At 39.7% G+C, this 20,639-nt stretch overlaps 2 protein-coding genes across 2 annotated transcripts in view; both read right to left on the minus strand.

Moving 5' to 3' along the window:
• Positions 1-10,015, minus strand: part of kcnn1b (potassium intermediate/small conductance calcium-activated channel, subfamily N, member 1b) — a 28,136-nt gene extending 18,121 nt beyond the window's left edge. The window contains exons 1-2 of the mRNA XM_057357533.1: positions 9,008-10,015; positions 1,316-1,768 (exon numbers count right to left, since the gene is read on the minus strand). Of these exons, the coding sequence (XP_057213516.1) occupies positions 1,316-1,768; positions 9,008-9,973 (1,419 nt within the window). The 5' untranslated portion in view covers positions 9,974-10,015. The remainder of the gene's footprint in view (positions 1-1,315; positions 1,769-9,007) is intronic.
• A 5,928-nt stretch (positions 10,016-15,943) lies between these two features.
• Positions 15,944-20,532, minus strand: ccdc124 (coiled-coil domain containing 124). The gene is made up of 5 exons (XM_057357655.1): positions 20,400-20,532; positions 19,455-19,626; positions 17,375-17,558; positions 17,114-17,219; positions 15,944-16,791 (listed from the first exon to the last, which is right to left on the minus strand). Exons 2-5 carry the CDS (start codon positions 19,611-19,613, stop codon positions 16,590-16,592), a joined length of 651 nt encoding a protein of 216 aa, XP_057213638.1. The 5' UTR covers positions 19,614-19,626; positions 20,400-20,532; the 3' UTR covers positions 15,944-16,589.
• Between the last annotated feature and the right edge of the window lie 107 nt (positions 20,533-20,639).

Here is a 20,639-nt window from a genome sequence, read left to right on the forward strand (position 1 = left end):
TAATGCAAAACTTGTGATTGCTGTAATGGAAGTAAACGTGCGGTGCACGTAACACTGCAGACACTAGCGCTCAATGGGAAAGGCCAAAGATAATATATTAACAAGGTGAGCCACTGCCATTGCACTAAATTGGAAGAAATGCAATGTTAAATAGCTGCCTGGAGGCACTCTTGCTATGAAGTAAATAGCTGTCCGAAAGGCCGCCGAGTGGCATGACTTTCATTAAATGGACTTTGACATGGTGCCGTAGACGCTCTTTCTGCATGTGCTGGGTGTGAGAGCAACGCGAACGTGTTGCTTTTGTATGCAGTGTAAAAATACATTCTTGATGTGCCAAATTCGGAGATTATCACTTTAGTACAACGGGCTACGGGCATACAATAAAGCCAGCCCGCGTATCTCAACAGCACATTGCTTCTCGTGTTGCAGGCAGCCTCGCTTCACCGCCCGACCACCACTCGCTATTAGATACAGACAGAGCCAGTTCAGAGTGTAATTGAGTGCACGGAAATAATTTAAACGCAAAACCGGAAAACCGCAATTCAGTTACACGAATTGAACCGTGGAGGTCGTACCGAACGGTTCAATATTATATTGAGTATTGTGGCATCCCTAGTATACACATTGCATTACATCTAAAACAAACTATAATATTCGTTTGAGCCGTGTCGTATGACCCCTTTAAAGGTCTGAAACAAAGATTTTCTGTTGTGACACCAAGCTTTTACTACAGCTGAGCCCATAAAGGTCTTTAAAATAATTGATTGAGAATATAATTAAGTGCAATGCCTATTAGCGCATTCAGATCAATTCAAGTTTTTTTGTTTACAAGCGATACCTGGGGATTAGAGGACAGCAAAATTATATAAAAAATGACACTGCAATTGGTTAAAGTGTGTTATAGAGCACTCTCTGATTGATGTTTTCTGTTGCCTCTGTCCATTAAGTCAATGATGAATTTATGCTGTAGCGTCTTTAAACGGTCATAAATAAATCAATCTCAGGTTTCAAAATGCTGCGCAATGTAATTGCATGGCATGAATCAACGTATTAAAGATGAAATAAGATGTATAAAGTTAATCTAGTGGAAGTCTACATTCGATATCTGGTGATGCATTGCTGTCTTAAAAAATGGTTTCTCCTGGTATCAAGCAGAAATGCTGATAAACCCTTTTGGCAAATACTTTTATCCAAAGCAACTTAAAGTGTGTTTAAAGTATAGACTTAATCAATTTTACACCAAGGTATACATTTTTATCAGTTAGAAACTTGCTGGGAACATCAGCCCACCAACAAACAACTTGTGAACTTTTACCTTTGTATAAACTCCCCAGGAGAGCTCAGTCTCTGTCACCATGACGACAATCCCAAACATTCCAAAAATCAGGGCGTAGTCGCTAAGGCGCTTGCGTTTCTCGAACAGGGCCCTCCGGTGCCCGAGCTTATATCCGATGTCCTTGTTCCTCTTGTGTGAAGTGCTGCATGGCCGCTGTCCCACCAGATTCTCACAGGACTGCTTACTCGGGTCTTCTCCGTTCCCTTTGGAGACCACCACCTCCAGGCCAGAAGTGTGTAGGGTCTGTAAAGGCTGTGTCTCCGAGTCCAGCTCTGCCAGGTTCCTCCGGGACGCCTCAAGACTGCTGAGTGGTCTAACTATGCCCCCATTGTACTTGCAGCTGTTCATGGCTATCTGAGGATACTGTGGGCCACTTTGGGACAGCGAAGGCCGCGATCCAGCATGGCTCAGCCTGTTGGCATCCGCATTCACCTGCCACAAAAAGAGAAGATACTTTATAGATTTTCTCATTGCCTTTTGTGTCCTGGAGTTTGTGTTCTGGCTGAGGGAGAGCACTGCCAGTTCGCCACAATAATGATTTAAATATAATTACATTATAAATGCCGGCATCTACGAGGTTCATAATGCACGCTGGAGGCCGCAATGAAAGCGCTTTGTGACAAGGTGAGCCTACAGACTGACAAAGCCATCTGAAATCTACACTATTTACTTGAGCAGATGGAAGATTAAGATCTGCCTAACAGGTTATTTTATCTGATTTATCTGCACTGAAGAAGTTGTATTGTGAAAACTCTGTCCTTGATCTTTTGAAATAATAGAAACTGGTGTTCTATGAAAAAAGATTTTTCAATCGATTAAAATCCCCCTTTTTAGTGAGGGAGATTGTACAATCTTAACGAAAATTGTTGTGGTACAAGATACCCTAATGTCCCCCTGTGGTCGATAACTTTGTTCCCTAAAACTAATTGTCGACCATCAAAATGACATATTTAAACGTTTTTTTTCCTGTGAAAATATTTTTTCCTTCCATAAAATAGCTTTATTGTAACTGTAAACCTCAGCTTCATTAAGTATACGCAGATACATGAATAAGCAAATTAGCCCCACCTCCACTCAGTCACACTAGGCAGTTCCAGATGCTGCTAAAACTGAAAGTGAAACTGAGAGCTGACGCAGCTGTGCAGTGATCATTATAGCCCAAATCCATGCACTATCTTTGCATATGTATGCCTCAAACTGCTGATCCACAGGGTCAAATGAGTTGATGTGATTTGTTACAGGTTTATGACGTCATTAACCGGAGCAGTTTCAAACCGCATTTTTAGACTGTCTGGTAAACTGCAGTTTTATGGAGAAAATACTCAGCAAAGGGTTAAAATGACAAATTTGCACATGGTTTGTCTTAAAGCATATTAAAAACCACATAAACATAAACAACATTAAAAACTTGGTTTTCACCACAGGGGGTCTTTAAACGGATAGTTCACACAAAAATTGTGATTTAAAACCTGTATGTGACTTTCTTCTGTGGGACACAATGAGAAATCAGGTCTTGTGTGTATGCAAGTCAATGTTGCCTAACATTCTTTTCTAGAAGTCGGCATGAAACGAAAGTAGCGATTGTCTTTTTTTCCATATCGTGGCATACACCTGAGTGAAACGACTTCTGAAAAAAAATGTAGGGCGGGGCTTGATTTCATCCACCGACAACTGATTGGAATCGTTAAAAGGTGAAAGATTTGAACGCCTGTTTGCAACCTGTCGTTTTTGGACCACTCTAAAGTGGAAGTGTTTCATTTTTACTTCAGCAATTAGGTTGTATCAGAACTGCAAAAAGAAGAGGACTCCTCCCGAGGTCTGTCATTGGTTGGCCAAACAGACTGATGTTGATTGTCAAACAACAAACGATGGTTTATTTGTTGTTTTGTTTGCACTACATCCACAGTGTTTACACTTCGTAACCTACAGACATCACAGGTTATATTTATGTATTTCTATACATGTACTGTTACAAAAACTAAACAATTAAAACACTCCAATCATACTGCAACCATAGATTCATTCACCATACTGCTGCTGGTGGTACAGTTTCACTCTTTTCAGATAGAATATACATTTTCTTCTTTAAATACTGCATTTTAAACTTTTTCATATTTGAATCACGAGAACTCAGATAACTTCTCAGATTTTTCTCAGAGGTACAGCTAATATATATAGCATCTAGAGAGTTATATTATTTTTGTTGTCCTTGTATCACCTGCCTCTGCTTCCACTTCACTATTTTAAAATATAAATGGAGCAATAGACATAACGAAACAGAACAGAACTGAAGCATTGACTGCGTCTCAGATGAAAGAGCTCCAGGGAGCTTAATTGCAATACATAGCAAAGCTGCTGTCAAAACTTTCACTCTCTCCAATGCCAACACGGTGTGCCACTTGCCAAAATGAGCTCCAGTGCCTAGAGGGAACCAGCAGTCAATTGTGTCAAAGTGTTTCTTCCTGTGAACTTTAAGGTACAGTACTCTAAAATCTGTCCCTTTATAAAAACCTCCAAGGGTTAAAACACAATTCCAGATTAATTGTTTTATTGCGCAAAGGTTGCTCTAAAGAGATCACAGTTATGTGATCACAGTAAAGTTATTTTAAGTATCACCTTTGTCTCAGATGTATCTCCTAAAATTCATTAAAGGGATAGTTCACCCAAAAATAAAAATTCTGTCGTCATTTATCATCATTTATTGACACACCCTCATGTCATTCCTATCTTGAATGACTTTCTTTCTTTAGCAGAACAGAAGCGAGATATTTTGAACAATGCTGGTAACCAAACAACATTGGACCCCTTTGACTTTCATTGTATGGACACAAAACCACTCAGACATTTCTCAAAATATCTTATTTGTGAAAGTGACCTATTTGTCAGATATGGTGACCCATACCCGAAATGTGACCTCTGCATATAACCCATCCAGAGAGTAGTGAACACACACACAGCAAGTGGTGAACACACATACATCTGGAGCAGTGGGCAGCTATCACTGCAGCGCCAGGGGAGCAAGTAGGGGTAAGGTGCCTTGCTCAACGGCACGTCAGTCGTTACCCGCCGGCCCTGAGAATCGAACTGGCAACCTTCTGGTCATGAGTCCGACTCTCTAACCATTAGGCCCTCTCTAACCATTAGGTGTTCCACAGAAACAAATTCAGGTTTTGAACCACATGATGATGAATAAATGATGACAGAATACAAACAGAGACAAACGAGAGAACCATTCTGACATACAGTAGATCAGTGGTTCTCAAACTTTTTTGTTGTAAGGCCCCCTTTGTGTAGTGTGCATCGACTTGCGGCCCCCCAAACAAAGACTTATAATCTTAAACGTAGAATTTTAATTAAAAAAAAACATATTCAGCTATACAATGCTGGGAAATCAATTCTTTTGGATGGTGGCCTTATTTTTCTTATGTTTAATTACATATAATTTATTTATATTAATTTAATCTATAATTCATAAAATAACAAAAGATCTATGGCCCCCCTGGATCCATCTTGGGGCCCCCAGTTTGAGAACCACCGCAGTAGATGTAACAAATTGGCAGACTGATAGAATTTGATGAGAAATTTCTTATTTAAATCTCTGACTTTTGATTGCAGACTTTGGTATCTTTTCGATTTCTCTTTTATAATTTTATAAATTTTATAAGGAGACACATTTATTTTTTCCTTGTAATCTATTGATCGATGTACAGTACTTGTAATGTAAATAACAACACAGCTAAAAACAGACCTAGAAATTTCAGTTGATTTGGGTTCAGCACATTTATATACAACAATTACACAATCAACTTCAAAACTGTTCATATTTCACATTCACCCATAAATATTAGTCATAAAAACAACATCTGCAAAGTTTCCATTACTCTACACTGTATCTGTTTCCGTTATCTTTTTCCATGCAACAAACTAAGGATGCACTGTTCCTGCAACAGCATTTTCATTGTCCCAACCTCACAATTTCACATCCCGCTAATTTTCGGTATTAACCAATATTCTCCGCTATGCAAGCTGAAGGGCCTTTAGACGTCATCCTTCCCTGCTTCCCTCCTCTGCAAGCTTTGGTCCATACAAATCCAATTTAGTAAATCTATTTTGACATTGAATTTGCACTCATTCAGATGTGCCATCGGACTCTGTTCCTCCAGTTTCTCTCTGTAATGAAACGTCTGCAGCCGACCTGAAAGCTGATTACAGATTCTGCTATTCAATGTTCTCTTTTATAACGGTTTTCTGCTATCACAATGTGATCTTTACACTCAGAAGTCCTCTCTTATGTGACAAACATTTTCATCTAAGGGCCTGCATGATTTGGATGACGACAAATAAATCACACACATGCTGAATCTAAGAATATGCAGAAGGTTGGGCCCTCAAAGGGATAGTTCACCCAAACATAACAATTCTGTCATCATTTATTCACCCTCATGTCTTTCAAAATCAGTAGGAATTTATCTCATCTGTGGAACGCAAAAGAAGATATTTTGAGAAAAGTCTGTGGTTTTATGTCCATACAATGGAAGTCGATGGGAGCCAATAATGTATTGTTATCAACATTTTACCTTTTTCATTACAACACTTTGTAGTTTAATTATTTCAGTGGTAGAACAACTCTTAACTGGACGAATTCTTCTCCCGCTGCTACCTGAGCAGCCTCATAGTAGCTACAACCACACTCTGTAAGTTCTGTGTTCAGGTCGGTACACACAGCCCCGCCCATCCCCTGCTAAAGAGTGCGACGTGGTTTCCAAATTACGTTTCTGCATTCGCCAGTTTCATCAGCTTAGTAAACAAATTCACGTGTATTGCGCTTCCCACGGGGAAACTTATACAGCGACATTATTTAAGACATTGGTAACAGACAATTGCGCTTATCAACCACATGGGGAGCTGTGAGCAAACGTTCAAAAGCGGAGGTAACGCACGCAGTTTCTGCTAGTCTCATTTTAATCTTGAGTACCTATAGAGTAGTATTGCATACTTCATATCTTCGAAGAGTATTTAGTATTTGAGTTTTCACATTTATAAAAGACAGATACAGCTGTACAATTATTTCCGAAAACAGTCGAGCTCCTGGAGGCGTGCAGTGGGCGGAACTTATAAGCACGAGCACACAACACATAATCGCATTATCCCTGCATAACTGTTGATTCACTATAAGTTCGTGCTGTTTACCTTATGTAGATATGTGCCGATTTCCAACAAAACACAGACATTTGACTCAGTTTCACTTACTGCGTGCGGTTCAACTTTCAGAAACCTATAGAAACCCTGCCGGAGTGTATCGAGCACAGAAATACTATGTCATACATCCAACTCGTTTTTTAACAAGATCACCATATTATGCCAGAGAAATCAGCACGTTTTACAGTGTAAAGAAGTCAGAATGCATGAAATAGCCCCCCCCCTAAAGCTTTTATTACTCCTACCTCAGCACAGCTTAAAGGGACAGTTCACCCCCCAAAAAAATTCTGCCATCATTTCGTCCAAATATTCTCCTGTTTTCATCCGAACAAAGAAATTTATTCAAATTTGAAATAACTTGAGGGTGAGTAAATACAGACAGAATTTTCATTTTTGGGTGAAGTATCCCTTTAATGAAGGTCTCATTTGTGACCCGGTCTGTGAAATCCAGGCTAAAGTCTCATAATGTAATTATGACATAACAAGCAATAAAGTTTGATTTCAACCATTTCTTTCACTATATGATTTCACACTTTCACATGGCTTTACTTAGTCAACATTAAAGATATCAGGGTTATATTTTCTCAGAATGTCCTTTATGTCAGATGATTTTATGTAGGAAACACTAAATCACAAAAAATGACTTGAGCGGGGTTTTCACAGGCAGGGTCACATTTATTTTGTTTAAATAGGCCCTACAGAAATGTTTCTAAGAATCTTGTTTCTAAGGAAATGTTTGAAATCTCTGACCAAGAATTGCAGACTTTAGTGTCGTTCAAATCTCTGCACAGTCTTAGATATGAAACTCTAAATGAGACAAGAGGGGATTACTGGAATAAAAATAATAATACATGGACTAACATTCAGTCACTAATATTCTACTTACTGTCTCCTTTCATGCTCCAAAGAATAAACAAAGTCATGGCTTTGCAACAACACAAGAGTGAGTAAATGATAACAGAATATTTAAATTAGGATGAAATACTATTTTACTTGTAATGTTAATATTTCAAGATGCTGCCCGACTACATTACTTTAAGAACATATTATTTTATTAATCACCCATGCCATCTCCAGAATAGGGCCTAACATACCGTGACATGCTTCCAACTGACACACACACCGTAGGTATTGCAGAGAGCCCTAGGCTAGTTTCAGTTCGAATACACACAGAGACATGAGAGCACAGCCAATTATAGTCTTCACAAATTACCCTTGATTAAGCAACAGAACAGCAGCTGCAAAGCACCAGCACCCGCAGATTCTCCCCTCAGCTTGCTCGCTCGTATCCAACCAGTCATTCCCGCAACATCCAGGGCGCATCCCAACACGCACTTCCTCTCATGCACAATCAAGAAGATGCCTAGCCGTAAACTCCCCGTGTAAATATTTACATAATTACACTCTCCCCGTGGTGAGAATTCTGCAGAAATATGGCTCTCCTACAGTAAAAGAGTGACATGTACAAACAAATACATGCGTTTCCCAGTTCCCAGGGTTATTTGACTTCCCGCAATCACCCATCAGCTGGGAACTGTGCTTTTATTAGACAATTCAATAAATGAAAATTATATCACAAACATACAAAGCGTTATGGGAGTTTTGAGGGAAAATATTGGTGATGCAACAAACCTCCATCTGCTGTGTATTGTGAACTAAACTGATATTAATGTCTCAGTGCTCATGGCAGCGAAGTCTTACCGTCATGAATTATACAGGCCTGAAGTACATGTTAGTGTCACTCAAGGGGATTTTCCCCTGGCTTACAAGGGCTGAAAATGGAACAGTGAGGCAAAAACAGGGTCGGCTCTGCCAGAGGGAATGAATGACACTGATTTGCCATTCTGCCCTCGGTATTTATTTTGTAAAATAGATAGATAGATAGATAGATAGATAGATAGATAGATAGATAGATAGATAGATAGATAGATAGATAGATAGATAGATAGATAGATAGATAGATAGATAGATAGATAGATAGATAGATAGATAGATAGATAGATAGATAGATAGATAGATAGATAGAGAAGTGCACAAATTCTAATGATCACAATACCAAGACTAAATCTGATGAATGAAGGAACGAATGAAGCAACGCAACAGAGCTACATAGCAATTACTATGAGAGCTCTCTAAACGCCATCACAGGAATCGCGAATCGCCTGTTGAAAGCACTCCCCCACTGTTCTTATGCTGTCGATTTTAACACAAAACCCAGTATGCAATGCCTACAAACCTTCCCTGCGCGTCTATGCTGTCGACATCGCGTGTTAAAAACGGCAAGTGATTTCAGGCATGACCTCACAGTACCGCACTCGTCTTCTAGCAAGCTCAAGCCTGCGTATCAGTGCGCATTGATAAAAATCGGCCACCTGTTAAGCATAAACTTCGCAGAGCGCACGCATAAACGCTGCACATCGCACGCGCCTTGGTGCGACGCGCGCAGATATTACTAAGTATGTTTCATATTACCTTATGCCCTTCGTGTCTGTGTTTACTCTCCTCGAGCCACAGGCGACTGTCAGATGACAGCGGGCTGCTTTTAGTCCGCGGCGAAACTGAGTTTCTGCTCCCCTGACATCTATCAGGCGTGGGTGCGCGGGTGTGATGGCACTGTCGCGAGTGACGGGTATGATTTCTTTGACCGTCGTTGTCAAGGAACCGCGGTTGCCATTTCGCATGTGTTTGTTGCTGCTGTTGCCGCAGCAGCACACAAGGCTGCTGACTTCTTAGCTCCCCGGATCCCCTCACGCAGCAGTTGGGCAAGCTGCTTCTCACCAACAGCTGCTGCTGGACCTGTAGCTGCGGTTCGACTTCCGTCGGCGGAGGGTGGTTCGGCTGGGTGGGATGTCGTTGCTGTGGTTGCTTCTGGAGCTCTTGCGAGCCGCAGCTGCACGAGAAACGGTCTTGTTGGCAATTCGCTGCTTTCCCGCAATGATGTGACGAACTCTGAGGGCACCAGGCGCCGTGGCGTTGGCAAGGATTTGCCGCCTCTGAGTGGCGACACTGGTTGCGCGGGGAGTCGAACCTTTCCGCTTGCGTGATGCTCTGATGCCGACTTAGGGAACAGTCTTCGAGACTTGGGTTGCTCCCTTGGCTTCTCACTGGTGCTGCTGGACCGCCTCGTTGCAGCGAGCAGTCGTCCTGACTGAATGGACTGGGCAGTTTCTGGCTCTGCTTTGGCAAGGGGCAGCGTTGGTTTAGGACCGGTGGAGGCAGACTGCACGTTGGGGTGGCTGGTCTGGTGGAAGCGCTGTTGTGATGGTGGTGGTGCTGATGGACAGCTCCCGAGTATTGATGCTGCATCCCCCCCTCACCTGCGGCGGATTGCGACTGCCGCTTTGCGTTGCAATGATCCGACACCCTTTCACTGCGTGTGGCACCGGTCGAGTCAAGAAGGCCCGTTTCATTGGTAGGTTTGACCAAGACCAGCCTCATCACGTCACCAAGGAGTTACAGAGAGCACCGCCCTCATGTGACACTCAAAGTGTTTATATGAATGAGCTCACTAAGATGCAAAACAATAAAATAATGAAGAGAAATGCGTAGCATAAGTCCATGGTGTCCATCTACAAAGTCCATGCACTTCTTAATTCTGCTCCTTTTTTTAAAGGTGATGATGCAAATCCTGCTGGTTCGGTCCCATGTGGTGACCAATGAACTGGAGAAATATTAAAATCAGTGTCCAGGCTGAGCACAGTTGCACCCACGGGCAGAGCCTTTTAGTTCAGGTTGGTCAGGTTGGTGAATCATCCTCACCATTATAGTCCATAGAAACAAAAGCTTGGTCATTTAAATAACTGTTGTCCAGAATCATGTCGTGATTATTACAACCAGCCGATCACATATTTAATCCATATGTGGTGCTGAATCTGATGCTGAGGTCTTCTTGACGTTCCGGGTGGCCTGCAAACAGACGAGAGAGTGAACGTATATTAATTCCCATGAAACCTAGCAACTACATCTTCATGTTATCAAACAACAAGCCACGCTTTTATTCAGTTGTATTCATTCAGCCAGCACGCGCGCCTAAGCCAGCACTGAACCAATTTCAAAAGCCCTGAAACACAAGAGGAAAGTTGTTTAGATTTCAGGATAGTGGTGTAGGTTTTCACAGGATTGAGTGCAGATGTCAGCGAGGCCGATGCCAAAACACATGGTTCGAAGTTGAACTTCAGAGTGGATCTGGTGCACCAATGAAGGAAGCTGGTAATTTGAGCTTTTTCATTAAGTAATTAGCCCTGGAGACCAGTATGCGCTGCTGGCCAGAATAAAGTATCGTTTGCTTGGTTTTGAAGGCAATGTTGCTTACAGCCACATGAATTATTCATTTTCCTTTCCCACTCCACGTACAGAGACCTGCATGCAGGTGTATATGGGGGTGGGTCTGCAGAGGTGACCTGGTTTGACATTTAGAAATACACTTTTTTAGAACATAACCTTACATTGAAAGCCAGAATGGCACTGGATTTACAGAATTCATTAGCTGGCATTAAGTGAGCATGGATATGTTGACCAATAAGGAAACAACACATTGTACATTTTCTACATATACTGAATTATGCCACATTACAATATCTACTATATTCCTAAATGAATAATACATATAATTTTGTACAGATGGGGCAGAAGAACAGTCTTCAGTAATTATTCAATTAAATAATCTTAACACATATAGATAGTTTGACATCTGGTCCCCTGAGGGACCAGATTGTAATTTGTAAACCACTCAGGGATTTCAATGGAAACAGCACACCGTGCAAACAGAGCAATTTTATGGGCTATCAGGTATTTAATATCGTATCACTTTTACAACAGAAGAGCCATCTGCTTTCTATTTTAACCTGTACAGAAGCGTGAACGGTTCTCTGTAAGTAATTCTCTTAGCAATCAGGCTGACATCTCTTATATAAGGGCGTCTCAGCGTGCATTATTTATATATCTCTTCTCTGCCATTCCGCCTGTTCATTAAACCGTGTTCGAACTTCTCACCCACAGATACCGGCAGGTTAGAGTCGCTCTAAGTATAGATCTCACTTAAAAACCTTTCTGATTCAGGATCATTTTCTTTGGAAATATTCAGGGCTGAGAAAAAGCAACACTGCTTCAGATCAGCAGCTTTGGGGAGCACCTATTGCTTGCTGTATAATGCACTAAAGCAGTTAATGCGGTTTCAGTTCCTCATAGTTTGTAGTATAAATTATAAAAGTATAAAGTACAATTTAAATAAAAAAACATCTTAATACGGTGCACTTTTAAAAGTATAGGTGCTACACAAGATTCTTCACAGTGATGCCATAGAGGAACTATTTGGTTCTCTAAAATCCTTTGACTTTTAACAATCCAAGGATCCCCAAATATGTTGAACCTTTTGCGAGGGACCCCCTTTCTAAAATAGAAATCCATTTTTGGTATAAAGAAGCATTTAAACTGTTAGACATATAGTAAGTGGGATATAATAAAGACAACATATTGTTTTTAGAAATAAAAATGTAATAATCTTCAATAGAATTTTACACATTTTGCTGTCTTTGGTTTAAACCCCCCCGGGTCCCAGTTTGAAAACCCCTGGTTTAAAGAACCCCCTTTCCTCTACAAAAAACCTTTTGTGCAACAGCTATACATTTGTTAAAGACTGAAGCATTTAGCCATTGCCATTGTGTAGCATCTTTATTTTGAAGAGTGTGATGTTTATGTTTTCTAACTGTATTGTCTTTTGTATAAAAACACAATCCTGTCCAACAGAAAAAAGAACGATACGGAGGCCCTGTCACAAGCAGATGAGAGTTCATTACTTTACCCTTGAGGGGGGGTTTGGGTGGCGGGAAAGAGATTTTACGCTAATTTCTTGCATGACACATAATGTATAAATATGATATATAAAACACAGACAAACCCTTCTTAAAACCCTGCCTTGCCAAAACAACTATTTTTAACCATCCAGATTTGAATGCGGTCGTGTTAAAACAAAATGTCTGCCATCAGTATTAAAAACATTTCTGCTATGCGTCATTAAAAAAGACGCAGCTTCTCCAAAATAGTTTTCAAGAAATCTGCTGTTTTATAACCCAATGCATATTGTTTCAAGAGTACAAAGCAAAACGTCATTTAGATTCGTCTAGATTTTGCTCAGGAGTGACACCTGTTGTGCAATTGCTTTGCTTAAATAACTTTCCAAGAGCCCGAGCACACAAGATTGAGTTTGCTTTAAGACACCTTTTCATGGTCAAATTGATTGTGACAAACAGATATAAAACACTGGCAATTTCCAAAAGCATAAATAACAGATATTCTGAGATCCTTACCGTCATATCAGTTCCAGAAATAGCCTTCTCCTTCCCCCCAGCAAGCATGTTAGACTCGGATCCCCTAACATACGTGAGGGTTGAGTGACGGTTGCCGTTTTGGAGAAAACAGGATTTAGTCATCAGACAAGCAGCTTTTCCCTCAGACGCTTGTCAGATGTAGGGGGTCGGCCGGTCTCTCTTTTGAGACGTATAATTAGGATGCAGTCTGAAGAAAGGACAGCCCAGCTTGATAAGGGTTGGCATGCAAATGGATAAGGAGACAAAGAAACAAGAAGCACAGAGAAATGGGCTTTGCAAAACAGGATAGGTTGCAAACGTACCACACTTTCTGCTTTAAGTGTCAGGTGTTATTATTGTATCTCCTGCTTGGGTTGGGTAAGATAGTCGAATACATTGAGGTCCGCAGATGAGGAACTGGTTGAAATAGATGGGAGAGAAATCTGCGATTGATGCTCAGCAGTTCAAAGGCCTTCGCAAACCCTCTTATCTTTCCCTCTGCAGCTCGGATAAAAGCCCAACACACATCACACCAAACGTTGAACGGTAACATGGATATTGGATGTGTACATGTACACAAACAGAAGGGTTCAGTGGGTAAATGTAAGGAATCAATGTAAGGAAAGTGGGTAGTTTCTGAGGGATGTACGGCTATATCTGGTTCATGGTTTTTACTGTTAAATAATTTATCAACGCTATATTGGAGGACACAACACAAAATGTATGAAAAATAGTAAGAATGAAACATATATTTTTTAAATATACACGCTAAAAAAATGGCCAAAAAGGGACGAACCCAACCACTGGGTTGTAATTTAACCTATGGATCAAATATAAAGCATTTTCTAGGTTCATTTAACCCAGCGGCTGGGTTTATCCCTTTTCAACTCAAGGCTAGGTTGAAAATAACCCAGTATTTTTTGTGTATACCCCAGTGTATTTGAAGAGTTTATTTCCAAAATGAGATAACTCCATTTAAAAAAAAAAAACATGTTTTTATTGTGCATTCCAATTAATATCAATCAAACTACAGTTGGTTTGTTTTGATTTTAGCCATAATAACAAAAAAATACAGCTAATTAACACAATAAAACCTGATAACGTAATAAAAAACATGATTTTTGAAAAAATTCTCTCAGTTCTCTCATTTTGGAAACAAACTCTTCATATATAATATTACAGAATGCACTTCTGAACATCATTAGACAATTTTGTATACTGTTAACAAGATTTCAATAACTGTATATACTGTATAAAGGCCTCTGACTACAACACGAGAAATACAGAAAAAATTAAGAGACCACTTCAAATTTTCATTTGATCAGCATTTCTATATGTATTCTGGCCATTTCACTTTGTCTGTTGAATTTCAACCAAATCAAACCTCAGGAATGACATGAAGTCACCCAACAGCAATGTGAAAGACTGGCTGCATAACAAGACACATGAAAACTGATTTTTTATATTATATTTTATATTAATTTGAACTTTTCCTAATACATGTACAAATATTATTGTCGTATTGCTAGTGAACATGAACTTGTTTTCTTTGCAGTATTTGAGGTCTGAAAAAATACAGAGCATCTTTTCTGTTATTTTAACCTGTTCCTCCAATTTTAATTTTCTGCAAATAAATGCAAATAGAAACAATATTTTTATTTGAAATTTGGGAGAAATATTGTTAGTAGTTCACAAAATGAAACGAAAATAATCATTGTACCTTAACACATACCTATAAATAGTAAATTCTGCACAGCAAAATCACCAGTGTTAAAAAATGTCAAATTAACACTCACAGTGTATAGTATACTGTATATAATCCACACTCTCAAAGTGTGGATTATATATACTGTGAGAGTTAATTTGACCTTTTTTAACACTGGTGATTTTGCTGTGTGTAAATTGTATAAAAAGAAAAACTGAAAATAATTCTCTGCAGCTGTATGCATTTTGTCATAGACAGACATCAACCAACTCAAGCCTTCTTTGATAAGGGAAACGTGCTATCAGTCCTAATGTTTTTTTAAGATAGCAGGGTCTCGCCCTCTTAGATTCTTTATGTTGCGTGGAGTATCAGATGATTTTATCAGTTTGATCTAGCAAGTAGACTACTCGTTTAGCAAAGAATTTTGCACTTAAGAAACCCTGGGATTTAATTCAGTCACTGAACTGATCTTGATAAAACAAGCATGATAAATCAGCGCTGCTAATAGAGATTAGCCAAATATAGTAACTGCCCCCGTGAAAAGAAAGATGTTTTTTTTAATTAACACTCTCAGTGGGTCACGACTAATAACGTGCAAATTGGTTTAAAAATAAAACTGCGTCCTGATGTCGCAATGCATGGAACCATCCGGAGAATTGACAACATATAATTTTGGAAAGCTTTTGTTTAACAATTACACTTCACAATAACTATTATTTTACAGGCAAGACGTTCTGCTTGGAAAAGATGTTGTAACAGCAGCAAGTATTGGCAAGGTTATCGCGAAACAAATCTCTAAATGACCCACGGCTTCCCTGGTCTGACTGTGTTTGATGATACATTATAGCCATAAATTACCTTAAGTGCTAAAGAGTGTTATTGCGGAGGATAAAGGTGGCTGCTGGGAATTATCCAGCCTACAGGCTAATTTCATTTCCTTCCAGAACGTCCCTTAGGGCTCAGTGACCATCTAATGTCTGCTGCTTGTGTACTACCAGAGATGTTATTAAAAGCAAATTTACCCAGAGTATGTTTAAAGAATCACCTCATCTTCAAGTCTTTTGTGGTTGTGAGGGGAAAAACTTCAGAGGACACAAAAGATGCAAGTTTTTCCCCTATAGAAATAGTTTAAAATGATGTTTATGAGAAATGACATATTAGGTCTTCGATATGACTCGGCCGATTGCTCCTCCGTTACTGAACTTTTACGTTAATAGAAATTATTTATTTTGCATGAAAGACAACTGCCATATTAGTCAGGGCAAAACAAACCAGACATTTTTAGTGTCCTTTAACACAGGATGAAAGAAATTCAGTGAGAAATACCAGGGTTAAGCAAAATAAATGTAAAAAGTAAAGCTGTCGCCATTTCTTAGAAAGGAAATTTGAAAACAAATGTAATAATATTTCCTCTTTTATTTAAGTTTTCCAAGAGCTACTGAGTTTTTCTTCTCCACAAGACGCAAAGCAAGCCCAGAAACGCATTAGCGTTGTTCGGCACCGGTACTGTACTACAGCAGCCAGTCAATGCACATGAATAGGAATCCAAAGGCTATTAGTCCACTCATCCTTGGATATGGTGATATTGTCCATATAAGGTCCAAAGTGCAGTTTCAAAACAAAGAGCCACGTAAAATCAATAAGAAATCTGAATTTAGCTCAATTATCATCTCTTCTCCATACACAGGCGAGAAGATGAACCCTAATGACCACAGCACAGAAAAAAGGTCAGGTTAACCACACTTTACCTCATTAGCTCAACACAAGTGCTAGTCAAGAATCCACTCTGCGTTTACTCAAACCAAACTAGAAACATTCTCGGTAGCTCTACACTGGCCAAGGATTAACAGATGAGTAAATCAGGTTAAATAATTTATAAAATTGTATACATGGGTTGCAGATGGCTCATCAATAAAAGAAAGAATCAACAAAGGTTGTGCATGCATCTTTCCTAATTTTATCTTCAAATTAAATCTGGGTGCAGTCTGTGTCTATTAGGATCTGTGTGGAGCGCCAGGGGGACTTTTAGTGCCGTCATGTTGGATTACTTAGAGTTGTAGGAGGCCACATGCTGGTTAAGGGGGTTTTCAGAGGACTTTGTCCACTCCTTCTTCAGCAGCTGTTTCAACTGTGAAAGCCGCATGTTGGGGTTCTCCATTTTTAAACGCGGCATGTTCACTTCCTCAAACGCTGCAAATGCGGCTTTCATGCGGCGCTCAGGGTGTCGATCCACATCCTCCTTAGTGCTAAAAAAAGGAAAAAATTACTGAAGGATGATCCAATTGTAGAACAATGTCTTAAACTTGCTACACAGAGGAACGTTATCAAATCATTATTAAATGATACGGTCTGGGTTAAGCCTTATTCTGAAAAAGACATACAAAGAACTACATCTGTTTAGATATTCACACAGACAAATTGTTGGTAAATTATGGTTGATATTTCAAACAATGTGTTTATATGGCGTAAACTTTTGATTTATACAGGCATTTCAGGTTACTGATACGACTTCAGATATGTAATGACTTATTAAAACAATAGTCATCTTCATCTAATACTGTAGGATACCCGAGAGCTGCGATGGCATCCTCAATGGTCCGTGCCTCCACCGTGCCTTCTTCTGGAACAATTCGATTGATGTTCTCCTCGAGTGGCATCTCCAAGTGGCTTTTCTCTGTTGGACATTAAAGCAAAATTTTGCACTGCGCTCAGTATGAATACTATAAATTTTCACTAGTGATTTTTTAATCAGCATTTGCTACATTTTGTTATGTCACCGTGATCATAATTTAATTTGGAACGGAATTTGCACGTGGTCGAGCCTCTTACCTTTTTCCTCGATTTCTTTAACATTTTGGCTACTCTGAAGGTTCTCCTTGATCTGGGCTTGAGTCACTTTACATGGTGTTTCTTTTGTCTGTTTACCCTTTATCTTGGCATCTTCTTCATCAAGAAGCCTTTGGTTTTCTCGCTTCCTTTCCAGAGCCTCCAGCCGCTTCTTTTCCTTATCATCCTGTATACAGACGCACACACTCTTTTAAATTACGACTGGACTGATGTTATCGAGCCGGCCTGACGATCATTAAGCAAATGTAAGTGTAAACTGCAGAGCACAGTAAAGAAATTAGAGACGCCTCCTGGCCGTTTAGAAATACTCTACGTCAGCAAGGCGGGTAAGTAATGGTAACTAGGATTAGTGCTTGTCTTAGCTGGCCACATCCTATCAACCCAGCCACCTTCCTGTTGATAATGTCCAAAGAAATAGTTACATGACAGTAAGGAGATACTCGTAATGAGATGACACCTTCAAATGTTTAGCAGAGGCTGAAATGTCATTCGTGTGACACAGATAAAGTGCACGGCAGGTCGCAAACCAAGATACGCTAGTCTCTCTTGACATTTCTCTGTAAATCTACATGTGACAATACATTTTGTTCAGTACATTTTGACAGCCTGATCGACATCGAGTCACAGACAGTTATAATAATGACAAGACAAATCAATGTGTTTTCGGAGCAGGTGAGCTCGTCTGGACCCTTACAGTGACCCAGGAACATGGGGTGTAATTAGCAGAATGGCTGCTGTAAAATAACAGCGGTTTGACTCTGTTAGGCCAGCAGGGATCAGATGGCAGCGATGGAAGGAACAGGAGGAAAGGAACAGGGCGTGAGGAGCTCTTTACCAGCTGCACTTAACCTAGTAGGCTGGCACATCATGCCAACAGTGCTGACGCTGACTGCAAATGCCAACACCAGCTGAATAATGAATGACATGGAGGAAAATAGGGACCGGCTGGGGGGGAAGAAAGGGGAATGCGAAAACTTTTAAAATATCTTCTAATAATTAAAAGGCTCGATCGATATCTAGCTATCCATATATCAAATAGGCTACTATTAAAGGAGTAGTTCACCTTCAAAATGAAACTTCTGTCATCATTTACTCACCTTCTTGTCATTTCAAACCTGTATGACTTTCTTTCTTCTGCAGAACACACAAAAGAAGATATTTTAAAGAATGTTGTAAACAGCCCCCCATTCACTTGCTTTGGTTACAATAGAAGTGAATGGGGGGTCTGTGCTGTTCTGTTACCAACATTTTTCAAAATATCTTATTTTGTGTTCTGCAGAAGAAAGAAAGTCATACATGTTTGGAATTACAAGAGGGCGTGTAAATAATGACAGAATTTTCATTTTGAAGGTGAACTAGTCCTTTAAAATATAACATAATAGCTTTATAATATAGTATATCTTTTCAGGGGTAGGTTAAAAAATAATAAAATAGAATTTGGTTGCATCAAAAACAACCAATCACAAACTTCCAATTACAACATATCAATTTCAAAATCAAGCTTCCGAACAGACTCCATTACCGACAGTTAACACATTCATCAATACACGGCATGATTGATAGAGGATATTAGAACTTGCATGTCGGTGTTACATTAAACGAGTAGGCTTCGGCTTTCATTTTGTTTGCGAGATCCTCATTTCCTGAGCAACCTTAAACCCGACTCACAATGTATTAATCTATTGTGTTCTACTCAGACTGCTGCTTTAGCGAGGAAGACAGCTGTGCCATTCAGATACAAGATTAGCAGCCAACTGCAGATGATTGTTAGACAACATAACATAGGAAAACATTGGCGTGGTGGCACTTCTGATTATTATTTAATCCTGTTTGTGCAAGCCTGTAGAGTCAGCGTATGAAAAACCCTTCCATATCAGAAAGTATATTAGGACAAAGATTTGACTATGAAATAGAGTAAGATCTTTTCTGCCACCTTGTGTTCATTACTATACTTTGCAATTCCACAAGGTGTTGTGATGGATCTTTACTGATTTTATACAAAGTGCTGCCAATGCCATTTTTCTTGGGCATATGAGTGCTTAAACTAAGGCAAAAGTCTTACCTTCCTCTGCTCTTTTTTTGCAACACGCTTGTCGTTATCTTCCCAGAGCGCATCTTCAAGCTCCTTCTGTTTGCGTGCATCAGCTACTGCTTTCGCCTCGGCCTTCCGGGCCCTCGCAGTGGCCGATTTGGAGTTCTCCCCCTGGAATTTCTTCGGCATTCCTGGGACTTCCCTGTGAAGGTAAGGTTAAGAACATGACTACCTTTTAGTGACATGATGAGATGTTGAGGTATGAAAGACCTGTCATATTGACAGACTGGGTTATACATTTCCTACGATTCTATATTTAATTCATCAGTAGAAAATGACTGATGTTTGTTCTTTAATAATCATTTTGAAGTTTATAAAGCAGTATGTTGTGTGGATTTTTCCCTTTTATTGCTTTATTTGGCTGTGTAATGTGAAAACACACACTGTGTTCCTGCAATCTGGTCTCCCAGTTTATTCAACTTTAATAAAAGAATTTTGAACATATTTTTCCTCTCCACGACCACAAGACGTTTGTGAGTGATATCTTTACAAAGGGTGAATTTTTTTTACAAAAAGTCACATTGTCCTTTACACGCACTCACCTCAATCTTTCTCTATTACACACAAACACAGAAATATGCAAGACACCTGCTTTTCTAGTTACAGAACATATCATGGCATGGCTAGAGGAAAAGAAGTCATATCAAAATCCTCCAACATTTCAACAACTCAAAAAAGATTTAAATAGAAATTTTGCACACATTTGAATTTCCTGTTTACAATGCCGAACATAAGAAAGCAGTAGATAGCATGTTTGCTAATCCAAATGGTTTCAGGGAACAACGGTATTAATGCACGCGCTTCTATGAAAAAAAAGTAATAAAAGCAAGATCTAGGCATTCTTATGCATGTCATTTTAATATGTAACCTTAATCCTAGACACCTAATTTAATATTTCTATCTAACAGCACAAACCTTTTCCTGCGCCAGCCTCCCGGGGTATCGTTCGCCCTTTTCTCAAGATGCTGCGTGACAGATGAAACGCTTCATTTAGCGCCGCCTAGAGGCATGGCGGTTACATAGCCTTCGCTGTACTGTGATGTCATTCGCCGAATGTCTTCAGATTTGAGGCGGTTTGGGACGGAATACAGGAAAATAAACTAGGCCTATACTGTATATACTACCCCGAGTTCACATTATCTGGCTGATTTACAC

The sequence above is a fragment of the Triplophysa rosa genome, linkage group LG17 (assembly GCF_024868665.1).
Source record: "Triplophysa rosa linkage group LG17, Trosa_1v2, whole genome shotgun sequence".
Taxonomy (NCBI): Eukaryota; Metazoa; Chordata; class Actinopteri; order Cypriniformes; family Nemacheilidae; genus Triplophysa; species Triplophysa rosa.

Bases quoted from the DNA above. Each gene is read 5' to 3' on its own strand.
- ccdc124 (XM_057357655.1), bottom strand. From the start codon at position 19,613: ATGCCGAAGAAATTCCAGGGGGAGAACTCCAAATCGGCCACTGCGAGG. The intron at 17,559-19,454 runs GTAAGACTTTTG...GTCTGTATACAG, and splicing joins CAAAAAAAGAGCAGAGGAAG to GATGATAAGGAAAAGAAGCG. The intron at 17,220-17,374 runs GTAAGAGGCTCG...AATGTCCAACAG, and splicing joins TAAAGAAATCGAGGAAAAAG to AGAAAAGCCACTTGGAGATG.